We start from the raw sequence: 21365 nt of genomic DNA, 5'->3' as shown, positions 1-21365 counted from the left end.
CTGTCATGCATCTGTTGGAAAGCCAAATTTAGGACTTTATAAATAGCTCAAGATCACCCTGCTGAAGACACCAGAAGGCTTGGCTCGTCTCTCTGCATGTAAGCTGAATCTATAGTAGGGAATTTTCATCGACGGTAGGAAGAGGTATGGGCCTTCAGTTTTAAATGTTTAGAAGGAGTAGTTCTAAGTCCCAGCTGTGCACCTTTTAGACACACTCAAGTAATTGATAGCAACAGCTTGGCTTTTGTTTGGGGTGGGTTTTTTGGGGGGGGGAGGGGTACGTCTGAGAAATATTAAAGGCATTTTAAAGCATTAAAATTGTACTGACAATTAAATTAGAAAATATATTCCAGGGTTGCTTTAAGAATTATTATGTACTTCCATAATTTTATGTGCACATAATTTATAGAAAATGTCACATTTCTAATAAAAAACCCTAATTTACTAGACTTATTAAAAATAAATCAGATTTTCTTCTAAATTTGGAAACATGAATGATTTGTTAACTAGCAGGAAAGAGAGTTGCTATATGGCATAATTGTTGTGCTAAGTATTTTTGATAAATGAAGGCATCAGGCTGAAGCAGATTGATTTGATTATAGGATATCAATCAGCACTTGTAAATACAAAATGCGTTCTGTGGTTTTTTGTTTTTTTCCAAGAACTCCCAATGAAATACTGATCACATTTTAAAGTTTTTCTTAGAAAGTTGTTCCTGCATGGGTTTACGTTTTCTTTTACTTTATTCGTTGATAGAGTGAGGATGGGATGTTGCTGGACTACAGTTCCCATCATCCATTGCAATTTGCCCTCCTGGCTATGGCTGATGGGATTTGGAGTCCAGCAACATCTGGAGGAACTACATGTTCCCTATGCCTGATTTAGAGGCCTAATTGGACATTCTCTAGGTCTAGGAGCAGATACAGGGCAGGTGGGTGAATCACTCATAACTCTTCCCCACATCCCTGAGAGCCAGTGTGGTGTAGTGGTTATGAGCGTTAGACTCATAATCTGGTGAACCAGGTTCGCTTCTCCGCTCCTCCACATGCAGCTGCTGGGTGACCTTGGGCCAGTCACACTTCTCTGAAGTCTCTCAGCCCCACTCACCTCACAGAGTGTTTGTTGTGGGGGAGGAAGGAAAAGGAGAATGTTAGCCGCTTTGAGACTCCTTTGGGTAGTGATAAAGCGGGATATCAAATCCAGACTCTTCTTCTTCATCCCTGTTGCCCCATTGCACACACAAACACACACACCCTAAACCTGCTGATACCATATCAGCAGGAAAACAGGATGACATGGACATTTGCCCCTATTCAGGATGGCAGTTCTTATTTTTTGTTTTGTTTTGTTAGTATGCAGTCCCGTACCCACTTCCTGGTGAGTAAGCCCTAATTAACTCAGTGGCACTTCTGACTAGAGACCCACAGCTAAACGGAAAACAAGCGGAGTCTATAAGTCCTTCCACCTCCCCTCTCCTAGACAACCTTACAGTCATACCTTGGTTCTCAAACGTAATCCTTTCCTGAAGTCCATTTGACTTCTGAAAACCAAGGCGCGGCTTCCAATTGGCTGCAGGACCTTCCTGCAGCCAATCAGAAGCTGCGTCGGACGTTCGGCTTCCAAAAAATATCACAAACCGGAACACTCACTTCTGGGTTTGCGGCGTTCGGGAGCCAAAACGTATGAGTACCAAGGTGTTTGAGAATCAAGGTACGCCTGTATATCTTACCTGGCGGACCTCAATAGTCTCCTTTCACAAGGGAAGGGCTCGATTCTGGCCCATGAATCACCAGCAGGTAGAGGTGGCATTGATGACAAGTCTTTATTGTTGGCTTCTTTCTCCTACCTGCAGAATAGGTAAATTCTATTTTCCATTAACTTGTTTAATATTTTTTTAAAGAGTGGGGGGAAGCTCTAAGTTAACAGCTAGGGCCAGGGGCCATCACCATAAATTGTAGTGCTAAGTTAACTATGAAAAAGTTAATATATACTTTACGGAGTCCACATATAGTAAACTGAATGCCAGTTTCACTAGCATTCCTACAGAGAAAAATACCTCTCTGCTGTGGCCGTGATTTTATAGACTTGCTATAGAATGCAATAGTTTAGCGGCAGCATCATTTGGATTCACTGTAAAATTAACGGAAGAAATGCTTTTAATTCCAGAGAAAATAACCAGTATATCAGTAAACCTGGATTTCCAGGTTCTGTTCCAAAAGGCACACATATCAAACATTTGCTGTATTTCAGATTACATTGTTGCTAAAGTAACCTGTTCTCCTTCTCTTCAGTATGTCAAACTTTGAGCAATTTGATATAGATTTTTACCAGTCAGATTACGTCGCTGAAAACCAAGAGCAAGGTTATAGCGGGCCTGAACCCCCTGGAAATGAGTATGGAAGCAAACAGTAAGTGCTTGAAATAGAACAAATTTACTGGTTTAATTTTAACATTGCATTTCAATTGCAATTAATAACACAATTTAATTGGGTTTCCCCCCCTTTTGTTAAGAAAGTGTTCCAGCCTTGAGAATTTTATGAGGCGTATCAGTTGGCTGCACTTATAATAAAACAAAAAACATTAAAATGTATGCTTAGGGTACTTTACAGTCCCTTTACCTAAAAAAAAAAAAAAGAAGTAATAACACAGATTTAGAACAAGATCCCACCAATAGTTGTTCAATATTAATCCCCATGTTTCTTGAACACAGTTGTAGCAATGCATTTTTTTTTTTTACTTTCCTTCCTTCCTTCCTTCCAAGGCCAACAAGACACATTCTCCAATTTCCAAATGCTACAGAAAGCACATTTTTTTCATGGGCTGGCTCGCCTCTGAGCCGTGGTGAGGTGGTTGTCTCAGGGCAGCAGGCTCACGGGCAATCGCCACTGCTGGGTGCTCGCTGCCTCCTCTTGCTCCTCCGCTGCTGCAGCCATGGTCCCCGACACTCTGCTGGTGGTTGGGCCACGGTGTAGGTCACTGCAAGGGACCGTGGCTGCAGCACGTGGCACAGCCACAGCAATTGAGGAGCAAGAGGCAGAGAGCTCCCAGCAGACTTGAACACTGGGTACCTGGCAGGGTTGAGTGGCAGCCACCCAGCCATGATGAGGAGCAGGAGGAACTGGCAGGGCACAGTGAGGAGGGAAGCGCACAGAGGTTTTACTGAGGGCCTTCTGGTGGTTCCCTCACTGCAAGAAGTGAAGTTATAGGGAATCAGGCAGAGGGCCTTCTTAGTAGTGGTGCCCGCCCTGTGGAATGCCCTCCCATCAGATGTTGAGGAAATAAACAACTACAGTGGTACCTCGGGTTAAGTACTTAATTCGTTCCGGAGGTCCATACTTAACCTGAAACTGTTCTTAACCTGAAGCACCACTTTAGCCATACCGCTGGAGCATGATTTCTGTTCTCACCCTGAAGCAAAGTTCTTAACCTGAAGCACTATTTCTGGGTTAGCGGTGCCTGTAACCTGAAGCGTATGTAACCTGAAGCATATGTAACCTGAGGTACCACTGTATCTGACTTTTAGAAGACATCTGAAGGCAGCTCTCTTTAGGGAAGCTTTTAATATGTGATGAATTATTGTATTTTAATATTTTGCTGGAAGCCACCCAGAGTGGCTGGGAAACCCAGACAGATGGGTGGGTATTCACCTCACAGAGTGTTTGTTGTGGGGGAGGAAGGGAAAGGAGAATGTTAGCCGCTTTGAGACTCCTTAAAGGGAGTGAAAGGCGGGATATCAAATCCAAACTCTTCTTCTTCTTCTAATCGCTTCTGTGCATGCCCAGATGCTGAAAATCGCTTCTGCGCAGGTGCAATTTTCGGCATCTGGGCATGCGCAGACGCGATTTCCGGCATTGCGCTGTGCAGGTCTGGCCCACAGAGGATCTCCGTGGGAGTGACCCAGCCCATACCTAGTAAGCCTTGCCAACCCCTGGTTAGACCCAATTCATACTGTTTTGAGGAAGATGCCCTTTCACTCCAGTAGCAGTGCTTTTGACTCCCGTTCCCCATGTTGTCTTCCTTGTAGAGGTTGGGCAGTTGCCTCGCCACCGCCAGATGCATTTGCTTCTCCAGAAAGGGCTTCGTCTTCTCAGCAGTACACAGGCCAGATTTTTCAACCGGCGTTCACCTCAGAGTTCCCACCTAACACCGCTTACCCTGACAGCTTTGATGAAGAACCGCCTTTGCTAGAAGGTACGGAATTAAAACGCTTAATTACACTTTCCCCATGTTCTGGCGGCTTCTACGTGGAGCAGAATCCCTTAATACTCATCGCAAATTTCTGCGGTGTCAAGGAAGTGATTTATTTTCCTTCCCTATAATATTACTAACAAGAACTTGTCTAAATGAGGGGTGGGACTTGTCTGAGGCTGGGGAAACGACCTGCCTGGAATATTACCCTTTTTCTGGCTTCCCAACAAGAGAAGCCGACATTTCTCCACACAACAACGCTCAGTGATCCTTTGCTAGAGCCGGCCCTGTCATTGGGCAAAGCGTGGCCTCAGGCAGCAGATGCTCAAGGGCTGGGAGTTGTGTCCAGGTAGTGTTAAGTGGCTGTGTTGTGTGTGCCACTAGACCTGCCCTGCATCCCTTAACCTAGTCGGCTGCCCTCAGGTGTGATGGAAGATGCTATCCTGTTACCAGTGTTAAAGCACAGTTCAAATAGCAGTTCCTTTGACTTGTGCTTGTGGATTGGTGGCAAGGGAGCATCTTGTCTTTCACCTCCAGCAGTTGAAAATGTTTTTGGCCAGCTCTGACCCTCTACCCCAGGGGTCAGCAAACTGTCCACTGTCCCTCAGACCTTGTGGAGGGGCAGACTATATTTTTTTTGGGGGGGGGGGGAAGGATGAACAAATTCCTGTGCTCCACAAATAACTCAGAGATGCATTTTAAACAAAAGCACACATTCTACTCATGTAAAAACATGCTGATTCTGTTATGTACTGAAGTTCTCACCCTGGGCCAGCAGGGGGATACTGTAGATAGTTATGCAAATAAGGGATCGAAAGTGATGTTCAGTGATTGGATAGTTTTAGAAAACTGTTACAGTTACGTTGTACTGGAGCTCTATATAAGCAGGCTGACTGAACCCTTCAGTTCAGTTCTGTTCTGGCCTGTGAATAAACAAGAGCTGTTTGAAGAATCGCTGTGTCATCTGATATGTTTACCCACAACTTAAGATATTCCCTGACCATCTGCGGGCCAGATTTAGAAGGCAATTGGACCTACACCGCTTGCAGGCCAAAAGCCAGATTTTACTCCATTCCTTGACTCATTTTGGCACCTTCCTTCATGTTAAAATTAAGCAGCAGATCACATGTTCTTAATAGACATTTCATAATGTCCAAAATATCAAACTATAAATTGCAATTAAAACTCCCTTTCTTATAAATGAATAAATGTAAGCAAGAGAAAGTTTATTGAAGTTTGAAGTGTTAACTTACCACTCACACACACACATTTTCAATTGCTCTGTGCCCAGAATAGTAATTTAACTGATCACAGCACAGGCAAAATCCTAGGTAGAAAGTATGTTTAAAAGCAATATTCAATCTTAGGCTATCAAATCCGAAACTGGGGTTGGGGGGGGGAGAGCTTTGTTTAATTTGTTGTCTTGCATTTGTAACACAGACACATGTTTATATTTGAAAGGGCAGCACTACAATTTGCATGGAAAATAAAGGTGATAACTCATTTTTATGGCACATACATCATGTACTTTACTGCCTCTAGATGACAGCATCAAAATAAATTTCATATTCAGATTTCATAGCATTGCCTTTCCCTCTATATTTATATTGCATAATCAGATATCATGTTAAGGTACCTATAATTAATAAACACTTGTTATAATCTTGTTTACATATCTAGTAATAAATTTGCCGGCTTTTTTTTAAAAAATAAAGGCAGCGTATTCCAAGGCAAAACTTGATAAATATCCTAGAACTATAACATACTATAGATTACCATAACAACATCAACTGTGTTCGATTTAAATAATGAAGAAGGTTAAAAAATATGTACATGAAATAACTAGTGGAAATATTTAATCTCATTCTGATGTACCGGGAACTGTAGTTTACCCCCACACAGAGCTATAATTCCCAGCACCCTTAAACTGCAGTTCTCAGTATTCTTTTTTTGGGGGGGCAGGATGTGTTTTGAATGTGCTTTGTATATTTGCACTCCATAGGACTCCCCTGTTAGAGTCTAGCCTTTTCCCATATATTTAAATAATGCACAGTACTTATCTCCATTTGATCGCTAGGAGGACAAAAGCGACCCCCAAGTCTATCTACCTGTCTCGGGGTGGGGGACCTATGGCTCTCTGTTTGTTACTGAACTACAACTCCCATCATTCCAGATTTCTGGCTATGCCGGCCGGGGCTGATGGGAGTTGAAGTGTGACAGCATCTGGAGAGACACAGATTACCCATCCCTAATCTTATCACGTTTGAAACCTACTCCTTTGAGCAGTCTCCCCCAACACAAGAGTCCCCAGATGCCATTTGACTACAAGTTCAGTAGATGCTAACTCCCTGGGTCCCTGGGTGCCAGAGCACACCAAGCCGGGCACACACAAATTTTGGTGCCAGGGCCATGCACGCTGCATGGCACCCACAGCCCCTGGCACCCACAGTCATAGGGCCAAGTTAGCACTCCTGACAGATGTCAGAGGCTGGACTGAGGAGGAATCGTGGGGACTGCTCCCCGTTCTCCTGAACCTTCCCAAGAACAGGAGGACAGTATAGATTTAGAACAGTGGTTTGCAGAAGGGCACAGTTCAGAGGCTGCAGAGAGGAAAGCTGGGAAATATTGAGAGAGGAACAGCAGGAAGAAGCAGCAGCACCAGGGGAGAGACAGCTGACAGACTCAGTGTCTCTGGAAAGCATTCCTGACCACCCCCTCTCCCAGGACCAGGAGTGCATTGAGGGTATTAGAACAGAGAGCTCAGAGGCAGAAAGCTCAGATTAGCCGACACAGGGGTGATGTAGAATAGGAGAGACGGAGGGGGCGGGACTTTACTCAGAGCAACGCCATTATCTTAGGGAGACTGCCTTCCTTCATCGCTCTCTGTGAATTATTGAATAAATTCGTGGTAAGAACTTTTATTGTTTCTCTGCTTATTGGCTGCTAGTGTAGGAGGGATCAAATTCTCCAAAACCTGACAGAAAGTCCCATCATCCCCAGCCAATATGGCCACTGGCCCAGGAGCATAGGAGTTGTAGTCCACACCCAGGGACCCAAGGCTGGGAAGCTGCCTAAGAGGAACTTCCAGGGAGGAGCGCAAGTGGCTTAAATGGTCTCCAAATTCTATCCTTGCAACTTAATAGGAAGAGAGACAGTGGCTTGTTCATAGATGGTTCATGAGTTTGCGGGTTCCTCAGTTCTGACTGGACTATGCCCCCCCTCTCTCCCCCCCATACTTTTGGCAACCAAACTCCCCCCTCCCCCACAGACCGTTGGACAATTGCCGACACTCTACTGAACAATTCCTCTGCCTGTTGCAGAAATTGCCGTGTGCTGTGCTAGATGCTTTACGATTTTTAATTGTATTTTTATCGCTTCTTTTATTTCTTAAATTGTATTTTATTGTATTACAATTTGCAGCCCGTCGGATTCAAATTGTAAAGCAATAAAAGACAATGTTAAAATATAAAAAAATAAAATAAGCAATAAAACACAATTAAAAGTCACTGTGAATATTTAGTGTTACAGGCCATCAGAACGAAGCACGCTGACCATGGCTGATCCCACAGACCACGATTTGGGAACCATTGACTGTGAACCACTGTGACTGTGAAAATGTCAGAAGCAAAATGCTATTTTTGCTGGGAGCTTGGGTAATTTCACACACTTCTGCTGCCCCTGTTGCTTCACATCTTTCCAAGCAAGCTGGCTAGGAGAATTTGCTATCCACCACTAGAGTTTGGCATAGTGATTAGAAATACATTTGTAAACTTCAGGTTATTGTTGTTTTGTTGTTGTGGTTAAATAAGGCTTTCCTAGGAAAACATGTCTCTGTGTTACAAATGCACAGGCATTTTCCTGGCCATCTAACCCAAAATGACTGCAAATAAAGGACCCACTTGCCTCTTTCTCAGAGGCCAGGTCTTAGATGAGAAGATGGAGGGTGATGAGGTTTTGTGAGGGGCTGGTGGGGGCCTTTCAGAGCCCAGGAACCCTTGTTCACTGCCCAATCTAGCCAACCATTGAATCTAAGCCTACTGTGAAGGATGACTGGATCTGCCTGCTTCTCTCACCCCCCCGCCAACCCCCCCCCCATTTTGCTTAACACAAAGACAGAATGCTTAGACAGGGCTAGAGTGTTTCAACCTCTTTGTGCTTTCTGGGATTTCTGAAGCTATAAGGCAGCCCTAAGGCTTTGAGAAAAGGGACGCGGGTGGCGCTGTGGGTTAAACCACAGAGCCTAGGACTTGCCGATCAGAAGGTCGGTGGTTCAAATCCCTGCGACGGGGTGAGCTCCCTTTACTCGGTCCCTGCTCCTGCCAAACTAGCAGGTTGAAAGCACGTCAAAGTGCAAGTAGATAAATAGGTACCACTCCAGCGGGAAGGTAAACGTCGTTTCCGTGCGCTGCTTTGGTTCGCCAGAAGCGGCTTAGTCATGCTGGCCCACATGACCCGGAAGCTGTACGCCGGCTCCCTCGGCCAATGAAGCGAGATGAGCGCCGCAACCCCAGAGTCGGTCACGACTGGACCTAATGCTCAGGGGTCCCTTTACCCTTTACCTCTAAGGCTTTGAGAGCAGCACAATTGGCATAGGACGTCTTGCAGAATACCTGCTTCAACTCGGAAGAGCCCAGAATCTCTCCAAATTTGCCTGATTCAGCTTAGAATTCATCCAAGCCTCCTCCCCCCCCCCCCCGCAAAAAAAGCTGAGAGGTGTCTAATGTGTGCAGCTGACAGGCTGCATTCGGCTTGTTGGATCACTAGTAGAACAGGCCTTTTAATAGTACAAGCTTAATATTCATACAATGCTACGTTTGACTGTGTTGTATTTAAAATGCTATGCAGAGAGGTTTGCTTTAGGCATGAGGTGTTTGTCTTTAGCAAATGCGGCAAGGAGAGTGTTTAAGGCTAATTCATGGCTCATCCCAGAAACCCAAGCAGAGATCTCTCACAGCAAAAAGATGAAACCTGAGAACTCAGCGTCTTGGTCAATCGCAGGAGCCAGCAGTAGTATCAGAAATAGTGAACAAGCAAGATGGTTCCATAGGATCTCATTAGAGAGAGAGGAAAGTTATTGAACTGTATTAATGCTGAAAAGAAGATCAGACCGCATTCCTTGCTTATTTACGAGCAATGTGTTATTTTGTATTTTGTACTGTTCATTTGTAACTGTTTCAAGACTGTTCTGCGGTAAAGCTATGGAACTCATTATTGTGGCGGAGAGCAAATTCATTTCTGCTCTGAACAAGGTCTGGATAAGGGATTCCGTTTGCAATGACTCTGACAAAGCTTATGTTACTGAATCCTGAAAGCAACCTACTCCGAAGCGAGGTGTCCACTACAGCCACTTTCTTGTCTGCCAAAATTAGTGATTGCCTTATGAAAACAATGCAATATCTTCTTGCACAATGGGATTGCACGGGCAGCTCATTAATCAAATAAATAAAAGTAGCACGGATATGGGATGCAGATGGCGCTGTGGGTTAAACCACAGAGCCTAGGGCTTGCTGATCAGAAGGTCGACGGGGTGAGCTCCCATTGCTTGGTCCCTGCTCCTGCTAAACTAGCAGTTCGAAAGCACATCAAAGTGCAAGTAGATAAATAGGTACCGCTCTGGCGGGAAGGTAAATGGTGTTTCCCTGCGCTGCTCTGGTTCGCCAGAAGCGGCTTAGTCATGCTGGCCACGTGACCCGGAAGCTGTACACCAGCTCCCTCGGCCGGTAGAGTGAGATGAGCGCCGCAACCCCAGAGTCAGCCACGACTGGACCTAATGGTCAGGGGTCCCTTTACCTTTACCTAGCATGGATATAAAGAGCATATCCATCAACATTCACATTGGAAGATGTCTGATTTCATCCACGTATTGTATCAGGTGCAAGAGAAACAGAGCATGCAGTGAAGGCTGTTGCACCCAGGTCCTGCTTGTGAACTTTCCAGAAGTCTCTCTTGGCTGCTGCAGGAACAAAACGCTGAACTACATGGGTCATTGGCCTGATTCAACAGGACTATTCCTGTCAGTGATCTGGTTCACATAGTTTTCCTTTGCCTAACTGAGTAATCAATACTTCCAAATTAAGTCTTGGCTACAACGCATGCATCATTAGAATAATTTGCCTACAGCCAACCGACTGTTTTGTTATTCTAAAGCGAGCTATTGCACTGAGGTTTTTCATTTAGGATGATTAACCATTTTGAAACTTCTTCCCCCTCCTCTGTTGCAGAGCTGGGGATCAACTTCGATCACATCTGGCAAAAAACATTAACCGTCCTCAACCCAATGAAGCCAGCAGATGGCAGCATCATGAATGAGACGGACCTGACAGGGCCTATGGTTTTCTGCCTGGCGCTTGGAGGGATGCTGCTACTGGTACGGTATAGTGCAAACTGCCGCTGTTCTCGTAGCAATATCCTCAGTAGAAATGCAAACGACTTTGGGCTTTGTAGGGAGAAAGAACCCGATTAAAAGCCCCACGTGCTAAGGAATGTCGAAAGCAACAGCGACTCATCTGCTAGGAAGCTAGCCTTGTGGCTGCACCCTGCTCAATTGAGCTGCTTCTGTTCAATGGTCAGGGATGAGAGGAGGTCAAGTGCACAGTATTTGGAGAGCCACAGGCTTCCTATCGCTGGGATAGTGGGAAAGGACACCTGAACACAGCACCCACAGCTATCTAACCAACTTAATTGATGAACTGAAAGCTTTCTCAGCTGCCTTGTGTGGTTGTGCCCTCCCCAGGCACCTTCCATTATATAAAGCGCAACACATTGAACTTGAAATCTTCCGAGCCACTCAGACGTGATGCTGCTGCTGTGCTTCCTGACCTGTTCAAAAAGGGCTTCTTGCAACTGGGAGAGGAAAGTGGCTAAGAGCATCAGAAAATAGGGCTGTCACTATATAAGTACCAACAGGAGAAAAACAACAACCCAACCCATTTTTAAAAAAATAAAAATTAGGTAGTTATCTGAAACTACCTTATTGGGACATTTTCCCTTAAAAGTTGCCAGCAGCGCTTTTGCTTATATGTTGTGCTAATTATGCGATTAATAACAATAATAGTCATTTTCTTATTTATAACCTGCCCATCTGGCTGGGTTTCCCCAGCCACTCTGGGCGGCTCCCAGCAAAATAATGAAAACACGATAAAACATCAAACTTTGAAAACTTCAGTACATACCCCAAAATGTGCATGCGGGTGGCGCTGTGGTCTAAACCACTGAGCCTCTTGGGCTTGCCAGTCAGAAGGTTGGCGGTTCGAATCCACGAGACGGTGTGAGTTCTTATTGCGCTGTCCCAGCTCCTGCCAGCCTAGCGGTTTGAAAGCATGCCAGTGGAAGTAGATAAATAGGTGCCACTTCGGCGGGAAGGTAAACAGTGTTTCTGTGTGCTCTGGTTTCCCTCACGGTATTCCATTGCACCAGAAGCGGCTTAGTCCTGCTGGCCACATGACACAGAAAACTGTCTGTGGACAAATGCCGGCTCCCTAGGCCTGAAAGCGAGATGAGCGCTGCAACCCCATAGTTGCCTTTGACTGGACTTAACCGTCCAGGGGTCCTTTACCTTTACTTTTTTTGCATGTTAGGATGCCAGGTCATTAGGTTCGGCCCGATTTCACACATGGCTGCATGTGAGACTGCTGTGTACAGTGGTACCTTGGGTTACATACGCTTCAGGTTACAGACTCCGCTAACCCAGAAATAGTACCTTGGGTTAAGAACTTTGCTTCAGGATGAGAACAAAAATTGTGCTCCAGCGGCGTGGCGGCAGCGGGAGGCCCCATTAGCTAAAGTGGTGCTTCAGGTTAAGAACAGTTTCAGGTTAAGAACTGACCTCCGGAACGAATTAAGTACATAACCAGAGGTACCACTGTATATGTGTGTGTTTCCAGTGGCGTAGTGTGGGGGGTGCAGGGGGGGCTGGCTGCACCGGGCGCAACATCGGGGGGCGGCGTGCTTGCATTCGCAGCTCTCTGCCCCTACCTGGCTTGAGTGCTAAAATCCACGGGTTAGGGGGCGCAAATTACTTGCCTTGCCCCGGGTGCTGACAACCCACGCTACGCCACTGTGTGTTTCTTCCATAGCTGCCCTCCACGGGGGCTTAAGATAGGAGAAAAAAGGAGGCAGAAATGTAGCCCAGCCCGTCCCATTTTAGAACTCATTGGTGCATGTTGACTCTCTGCGCCTGCCAACGAAGAAGACTTTTGTCCGTGATTCTGCCTCTGGCTTACCAGCATCTGATGACTTCTGCTTTTTGATTCACTCGGGGCCTGACCCTGCTAAGGTGCCAGAACATTTGAAACAAAAAGTTGGCAACTCTTTTAAACAGCTGCTGGATCAGCACCAATTAGCAGGTTATAATGTGCATTCCCACGTGATGAAAACCTTCGGTGTGCTGAGTTCTGGAGATCAAGCTGTTGTGGAAGCCCAGAGACCAGGCTGCATTTTTTCCTCCTCATTAAGCAAAGCTCCCGGCGAAGGGATGGAGTAGAATGAGAGGAGCCAACTTAGTTCTTTCCAGTTGCCATTGGACCTCCAACTCTTTTTGGCCCCAGACAGTGTGGACCAGTGGTTAGGGATGATGGGAGCTGTAGCCAAACCATCTCTGGAAGGTAGGTCATTTGCTACCCCTGGAGTCGAAGACATGGTGGTTGCACCCAGTGGAAAATGTATGCATCGTCTCCTGCTGATAACCCAAGTAATGGCTATTATTTGTTGCACCCACCATATAGAAAATAAACCAAGGAACGTTGATACACCTGTAGGACCTTCAAGTCTTTTTGGTACTGAAAGTGCACCTTTGAACTCCGGATCCTGGTCATGCACAAACAGGAGTCATTTCACAAACCCATGTGACATGATGGTTGTAACCTTGTTGAAGGAACAGAACTACAATGTGGCATTTTTCACTCCACCAATCGGCACACCTTGCCAGCAGGTTGAGTTTATGGCGCACGGGTGAGGGCCTGTTTTCGTTTAGATGCAATAATAATAATAATAATAATAATAATAATAATAATAATAATATATTATCATTATTATTATTTATACCCCGCCCATCTGGCTGGGTTTCCCCAGCCACTCTAGGCAGCTTCCAACAAAATATTAAAAATACATTAAAACATCAGTACTTAAAAACTTCCCTAAACAGGGCTGCTTTCAGAAGTCTTCTAAAAGTCAGATAGTTGTTTATTTCCTTGACATCTGGTGGGAGGGCATTCCACAGGGCGGGCGCCAGTACCAAGAAGACCCCCTGCCTGGTTCTCTGTAACTTTGCTTCTTGCAGTGAGGGAACCGCCAGAAGGCCTATTTCCGCTGCAGTTTTCTTTTGTCTCTTTTTGTCAGCCTTGCCAAATTCCACCTGAGTGCCCCACATAGAGAACTGGTTGCATGAATGATTATGGCACTCCTAGAAATGAGTCCACATTTACCTTTTTCTTTTTCTTTTTTGACGTGGCTGAGAGCATTCAGAAATTTACCAGGAGGGTAGTGTCATTATGCAGTCTAGTCACTAGGTGGCACTGGACTTAGATGTAGCTGTGTGGATTCAGGAGTTTCCTGTCCTCCGTTTACAAAACAAAAGCATAGTTGGCTACCTTTCTGACTGGTATGTCCTTTAAGCCTTCCATGACACCTACCGTTGTATGGTGCTGGCATTCATGTGGTGGTTTGGTTATATAAATTGGCATAGGCTGGCTAGGAATTACTGGTGTTGTTGTTGTTTAGTCGTTTAGTCGTGTCCAACTCTTCGTGACCCCATGGACCAGAGCACGCCAGGCACTCCTGTCTTCCACTGCCTCCCGCAGTTTGGTCAAACTCATGCTGGTAGCTTCGAGAACACTGTCCAAGCATCTCGTCTTCTGTCATCCCCTTCTCCTTGGGCCCTCCATCTTTCCCAACATCAGGGTCTTTTCCAGGGAGTCTTCTCTTCTCATGAGGTGGCCAAAGTATTGGAGCCTCAGCTTCAGGATCTGTCCTTCCAGTGAGCAATCAGGGCTGATTTCCTTCAGAATGGACAGGTTTGATCTTCTTGCAGTCCATGGGACTCTCAGGAGTCTCCTCCAGCACCATAATTCAAAAGCATCAATTCTTCAGCAATCAGCCTTCTTTATGGTCCAGCTCTCACTTCCATACATCACTACTGGGAAAACCATAGCTTTAACTATACGGACCTTTGTTGGCAAGGTGATGTCTTTGCTTTTTAAGATGCTGTCTAGGTTTATCATATGCAAAAAGACTGGGGTAAATCAGCTCGAAGAAAACCTGCCATCTACAGCATTGCCACTCCTCCCAGGAATACTGCTGCTACTGCTGCTGAAGAAGCTATCGTCTATGGTATATATTGCAAAGCCAGCCAGAAGGGAATTAGTAGCAGTACAAGAAGAAACAAACCACCCTAAGGAGGACAGTCACATGTACCATAGGGGAAAGGGCTATAGCTCAATGGTACAGCACTTGCTTTCAATGCAGAAGGTCCCAAATATCCGGGTAGGTCTGGGAGATCCCTCTTTGTGAAACTGTGGAGAGCCACTACCAATCAATGTAGACAATACTAAGCTAGATCAAACAGCTTCCTTTGTTCCAGAATTGTGAATACTGGTGAACGCAGATAAAAGGACAAAGACGAAGAGCCTTGTACCATCACACCATTAAGAATGGCCTTGTTTAGTCATTTATTCGCGTCCGACTCTTCGTGACCCCATGGACCAGAGCACACCAGGCACTCCTGTCTTCCACTGCCTCCCACAGTTTGGTCAAACTCATGCTGGTAGCTTCGAGAACACTGTCCAACCATCTCGTCCTCTGTCGTCCCCTTCTCCTTGTGCCCTCTATCTTTCCCAACATCAGGGTCTTTTCCAGGGAGTCTTCTCTTCTCATGAGGTGGCCAAAGTATTGGAGCCTCAGCTTCTCCATCTGTCCTTCCAATGAGCACTCAGGGCTGATTTCCTTATGAATGGCCTTAGCAGTTCTCAACCTGTGGGTCCCCAGATGTTGTTGGACTACAACTCCCATCATCCCTGAGCTCTGGCCTTGCTAGCTAGGGGTGATGGGAGTTGTAGTTCAACAACATCTGGGGACCCACAGGTTGAGAAAGGCTGCGGCTTAGGTTGTATCTACCCCTGCAGGGACTCAGCTGGACTGGTCCATTATAACGTTAAAAATGTGTTATAAAAATGTGACACCAGAAGGCGCTGTGGAGCAGTGATCAATCATCAATGGCAAAATGCATTGGGAGCTACTGTATATTTTTAAATAACTTTTTAACAGCATTTTTCATACCTCTGTAGATCCTGCCCAGATGTGTGGAACCTTTGGCCCTCCAGATGCCGATGAACTACAACTTCCATCGTCCCTGGCCATTGGCCATACCTGCAGGGGTTGATGGGAGTTGTAGTTCAGCAACTTCTGGCGGACCAAAGGTTCCCCACACTTGTTCTACCACCTGAAACAGAGACCTAAAAGACAATGAGCAGCCTTGAGCAGTTGGTGCGCTGGGGCTGAATGACATTCAGATTTCCAGGTTGCTGGTTTCTGTGTCAATTTCTGGCAAAATCTCTCTCAGAGAGGCTTGAACATATTCCTTCTTGGTCTGTATTTCAGGCAGTTTGGGGGATGGCAAGTATTTCTGGGCCAAAGTTGCCATCTGTGGGCTAAGTCATAAAAGGTTAGATCTGAGAAAATAATGTGTGTTCTGTGTACATAAACCTCATCAGAAATATTAAGTTCCAAAGCGGTTAATTCCCCCACCCCACAAACAAGCCTCTAATGAAAGTCAAGGAGATAGAAACGCATGTGGGACATGGGAAACGGGAAGATAATTTGACTTGATCTGTTCCAGCTTCATTTCCCTCCTGTCCTCCCCAACTACCCCCTTCCCTTTCTTATTGCACCAAAACCTCCCTCCTCCGCCAAGCAGTATATCAAAGAGAGTTTTCATTTAGCCGCTATCTTGCTGTCTTCTGCCTCTGGCGCAAGCAATTTGTTAATCTTAGATTAAGCTGCTAAGTATGGCTGTGTCAATTAATCAAACGCTCTGGAACAAACAAGTTAAAATATTAGCTGATTATTGCTGGCATTGTGTTTATGCGCGGCATCTGCAGGAAATATTGCAGATCAAACCTCCCTGCCCAAATTGAAAATGCTAAACCTATTGAAAACCTTTAATGACAATCGAGGTTGTTGATAGTAATCTGTTACACTAATGGCATTATATACCCACAGTATGTCAGCAGCAGTCGGGGGAGGGCTGGAAATATGAGTGTTGGAAAAGCCAGTGGCCCGTTAATTCTCTTTCAGAGATAAAAGTGTCTTCTCAAATTGCCACGACAGTCCTTGTTACGGAGTCGATAGCTATTAACACGCTGTCCCATGTGGGTCTCCTCACATGTCAGTCCCATTGAGTTCTATGGGAATTAATCCCAGGTAAGGCGGGTGGCGCTGTGGATGAAACCACAGAGCCTGGGACTTGCCGATCAGAAGGTCGGCGGTTCGAATCCCTGTGACGGGGTGAGTTCCCGTTGCTCAGTCCCTGCTCTTGCCAACCTAGCAGTTCGAAAGCACCTCAAAGTGCAAGTAGATAAATAGGTACCACTCCGGCGGGAAGGTAAACAGCGGTTCTGTGTGCTGCTCTGGCTCGCCAGAAGCGGCTTAGTCATACTGGCCACATGACCTGGAAGCTGTACGCCGGTTCCCTCGGCAAATAAAACAAGATGAGTGCCGCAACCCCAAAGTTGGCCACGACTGGACCTAATGGTCCAGTCCCTTTACCTTTATTTTTAAAGGATGTGTAGGATTGCACCCTAAAAGGAGGGGGGGGAATGATAACTGGGTGAAGCAAAGGAAGAAGAAGGAAAGTTCCACGAAAAGGTCAACGGTCATTGATAGGTTAATGCAGCAGCAACTGCTTTTTGGCTGCAATATTAAGGGAAGAAATCACAATTGTACTATTGGTGCCATCGGCTTGGAGATTCATAAAAGGTATCACTGAAACTTTCTAGGTATTCCTTTGCTTACGATGGCCAAGCACACACGCTCAGACTCATTTTGTGGATTCAGTTACGTAAGTTTTGTACTTTTTCATGAAGAGGCATGATGTATCTTTGCTGCAACAGAAAGATGCCCCCAGATGTTGAACACCTTGCAAAGCGCTCAGTACAGAGAAGACAAAAAAGAACGGGTACAAGCCAGCAAGGTCAACAACAATAACTAGACCCTGGTTCTCACTGGAGTGGTTCTCCATTACTTCAGACTGCAGGCGAGAGTTTACGTGACTGGTTGTTCCTCCATATGGCAGGGAAAACCTTCCATGTAGAAAACTAGATGTTGGGATGGAAGGAAGGGTCTTGCATAGCTGACTCCCTGGTATGTTGGCTTTCCATGTGGAAGGAATTGTGTTACAGGTCAATTATAACTCAGGGTACTGCCAGATACTCTGTTTATTGAGCATTCGCCTGTGTTTGCAGAGAGATTAGACAATGTTGGCTATTGGATGAGCCACCATCCCGATCTGTTTGCACACAAAAAATGCAGGGAGTTTAGATTACATTTGCTATTTATCGAGCACTCATCCTGATTTATTTGTGGGAAGCTTAAAGGTAAAGGGACCCCTGACCATTAGCTCCAGTCGTGACCGACTCTGGGGTCGTGGCGCTCATCTCGCTTTATTGGCTGAGGGAGCCGGCGTACAGCTTCCAGGTCATGTGGCCAGCATGAATAAGCCGCTTCTGGCAAACCAGAGCAGCACAAGAAAATGCTGTTTACCTTCCCGCCAGAGCGGTACCTATTTATCTACTTGCACTTTGAGGTGCTCTTGAACTGCTAGGTTGGCAGGAGCAGGGACCGAGCAACGGGAGCTCACCCAGTCACGGGGATTCGAACCGCTGACCTTCTGATCGGCAAGTCCTAGGCTCTGTGGTTTAACCCACAGCGCCACCCACTGGGAAGCTTAGCTAATAATAATAACAATGATTATTATTCTTAATGATGTTGTGTCAAATGAAACGTTGCCCCACATTTTCCAGCACATTTCCCTCATAATCAATGCATCTCTGCATCCTTAAGGATGCATCTCATCTGTCCCTTTTTCTAGGCGGGATTCAATCACATAATAGCAAATTCTACCCCCATTGCCTCCATGGCCTTGCAGAAAGGAAGACCCTCCACTTCTTTTCCGGCTGATCTACCATTTGTATGGTGATCCCCTCCTCTCTTTCTTCATTTCTACAGGCCGGAAAAGTCCACTTTGGCTACGTTTACGGCATGAGTGCTATTGGCTGCACAGCAATCCATGCTTTGCTCAACCTGATGAGCATCGCAAGTGTTTCCTATGGCTGTGTGGCGAGTGTGCTAGGCTACTGCCTGCTGCCCATGGTGATCCTATCAACCTACGCGGTCTTTTTCTCCTTACAGTAAGTATGAAGTTTCATCTCAAATGCTGGCAGGTTGCTTTGAATGATAAGGAAGGGGTAATGTGAGCTTCATTGAGACAGAGGACACCAGGAAATAGCAAGAAAGGATAATAGAAGCAATGGGGAAACAGAGAGTTATGGGAGTTGCTTTGCTGGTTCTGTTTAGGTTAGCATGCTTTTTTCCAATTGCGGACAGCCAAATTTATTCTAGATACTCAGATCATGGTAGTGACAGGTACCCTCTAGGGCCTGGCAATACAGAGAGCCAGTGTGGTGTAGTGGTTAAGAGCAGTAGTCTCGTAATCTGGTGAACTGGGTTCGCGTCTCCACTCCTCCACATGCAGCTGCTAGGTGACCTTGGGCCAGTCACACTTCTCTGAAGTCTCTCAGCCCCACTCACCTCACAGAGTGTTTGTTGTGGGAGAGGAAGGGAAAGGAGAATGTTAGCCGCTTTGAGACTCCTTCGGGTAGTGATAAAGCGCGATATCAAATCCAAACTCTTCTTCTTCAACAACAACAGCTGTTTCTCTGCGGAGAGGGAGGGCAGCAGTGGCACGAGCGAATTCACAAACCCTTCCCTAAGCGGCCACTTCCAGCTCCCTCCACAAGTCCGTCAAATTGAGACAAAGCCGGCATCAGTTTGCAGGGCGGATGTGCCCGTTGCCCTCGATTGCACAGTGCAAATATTACATCATGCACACATTTCTCTTTATCTGCTGCCAGCTTCTGGTTCGCTGCGGGATGAAAATGCTGCGGTTGTTTGTCTTACCGTCCTCACAAACAAGATAGCAGCTGACTAATTTACTACTTGCTGCTTAGTCTTTTAAAGCTGCAAATTGTGAAGCTGTTTTTCATCCGAAATGGAAAATGCCCTCCCGCCTGCTCCCCTCATCTTCTGTTTGTTTGGCTTGATGTTATATTGTCTTTGCCGCTGGCCCTTGGCTATCAATGCATCCCTGATTAGGAAGGCTCTTGAAGTGTTTTTATTCTGCTCTTATTAACCAGTAGGATTTTTTATGTTCTTGCAGGGGGTTTCTCGGAACTCTGCTAGCTCTCCTCATTATTGGATGGTGCAGCCTCTCAGCCTCCAAAATATTCACTTCCGCCTTGTCGATGGAAGGCCAGCAGTTTCTGGTTGCCTACCCCTGTGCTTTGCTCTATGGTCTCTTTGCACTCATGGCTATCTTCTGAGCTTTGGTGTCCAGGCAGACTGTGCTATCTTATCTCTACGTTGGACTGCAAAATCAGAACCATCTACAGATATTTTTGAATGATTTAGAGGCTCATGGTTTAGGGCTCGAATTCAGCCTGGAAAGCTTGCTGTACTGAGGGGCACCAGCTCCTGGAGACTGAGCCTTTTTGGCCCCCCAATATTTTGGGGGTGAGGGCCAGCCCCCCAATGTCTAAAAAGTACAAAGGCAAACCGTGAAGCTGAGTGCGGTATGGCTCTAGTGGCCAGCTCCTTTTCTTCCATCATTTCATTTTCATTTTACTTTTAATTTGTATACAGTGGAACCTTGGTTTACGTACGTTTCAGGTTACATATGCTTCATGTTACAGACTCCACTAACCCAGAAATAGTACCTCGGGTTAAGAACTTTGCTTCAGGATGAGAACAGAAATTGTGTGGCAGCTGCGTGGCAACAGCAGGAGGCCCCATTTGCTAAAGTGGTACTTCAGGTTAAGAACAGTTTCAGGTTAAGAACGGACCTCCGGAACGAATTAAGTATGTAACCAGAGGTACTACTGTACCACCCTTCTATATTTCTATATACAAGGTGGTTTATGGCAACAAAATATACAGCAAAGAACACACACCTTATCATAATCTGTTCCGATACAATAAGTCATAATAAAAACGTAACTTTAAAATGGAACAACTTATATCAAATAAAGTAATTTTCAAAAAAAACCTAATAGAATATAATAGGAAACAATAAAATTCAAGTCTCAAAACATCAGCAAATAATAATTAAGCAGAAATTCACTCTTAACAGTTACAATAAATAATGACTAAACTGTGATCAATAAAAACAACTGCAAGTCACAATGCGTAAAATACCACAATGCATACAAAACCATGTAAAAGGGTTTCCTTCCCGCAGAGGGGAAGGAGTGTCAAAGCAGTCTCCCCCCCCCCCCAGTGGCAGCTCTGCCAGCCATTGAAACAGCATGGCTGCTGCATTTGGCTCCACCCCCAGCTCCTCCCAGCGTTCTGATGTCACGCATGCAACAATGCCCGCCCCCAATCACCCTCACACTGGCCCCCCTGCTGTATTGTGAATTGAGCCTTGTTTTCTCCTGAAGTTTGCCCTTGGCTCAGAATATAATACGTTATTCTGACAAGGTTGCTTTGAAGGAAAACGTACATCAAGGTCTTTTACGTTAACCTCTTAACTCCCAGTGAAATGTCTGTTGATTGCGATGAAGTATGTGGCCCGAACACTTAACCCTTCTCTCTTTTACTGGGTGAATAATTGCTCTGTTCGGGCCAATTATCTTCATTTGTTTCTTGCAAACCTTTTATATATTTCCACTCCCACTTCTAGATCTGGAACCTGCTCCTGGATTTGTTTGTTTTGAGGTGGGGAGGGTTTTAAATTTCTAGCTGGTTCTCAGCCATGGCTGACGCTGGGAATTACATTTTCCAGGAGACTATGTGATCATCCACTTACACATAGCACTGTCACCACACTCCCAGTGGGAGAGAATTCTCAGAAAGCAGACAACAGTTCCCCCCACAAAAAAACCTTACTAATTACCAGGCCAATTCAGAAT

At 45.6% G+C, this 21365-nt stretch overlaps 1 protein-coding gene across 2 annotated transcripts; it reads left to right on the top strand.

The window, feature by feature from the left end:
* On the top strand, nucleotides 1-20673 carry YIPF7 (Yip1 domain family member 7). Of its 2 annotated transcripts, none has more exons than XM_081924631.1 (6): nucleotides 1-98; nucleotides 2292-2408; nucleotides 4025-4191; nucleotides 10410-10555; nucleotides 18406-18587; nucleotides 19616-20673. In XM_081924631.1, the coding sequence occupies exons 2-6, from the start codon at nucleotides 2293-2295 to the stop codon at nucleotides 19776-19778; spliced, it is 774 nt and encodes a 257-aa protein (XP_081780757.1). In that variant the 5' UTR covers nucleotides 1-98; nucleotide 2292; the 3' UTR covers nucleotides 19779-20673. The 2 variants fall into 2 exon arrangements, with proteins under 2 accessions (XP_081780757.1, XP_081780756.1); XM_081924630.1 differs by having other exon boundaries at nucleotides 3-144.
* The last annotated feature ends 692 nt before the right edge of the window (nucleotides 20674-21365 follow it).

This window comes from Podarcis melisellensis, assembly GCF_964234715.1.
Source record: "Podarcis melisellensis genome assembly, chromosome: 9".
In the NCBI taxonomy this organism is placed as follows: domain Eukaryota; kingdom Metazoa; phylum Chordata; class Lepidosauria; order Squamata; family Lacertidae; genus Podarcis; species Podarcis melisellensis.
Note: the sequence above shows the minus strand (reverse complement) of the source record. Positions and strands in the feature narration are given on the sequence as shown.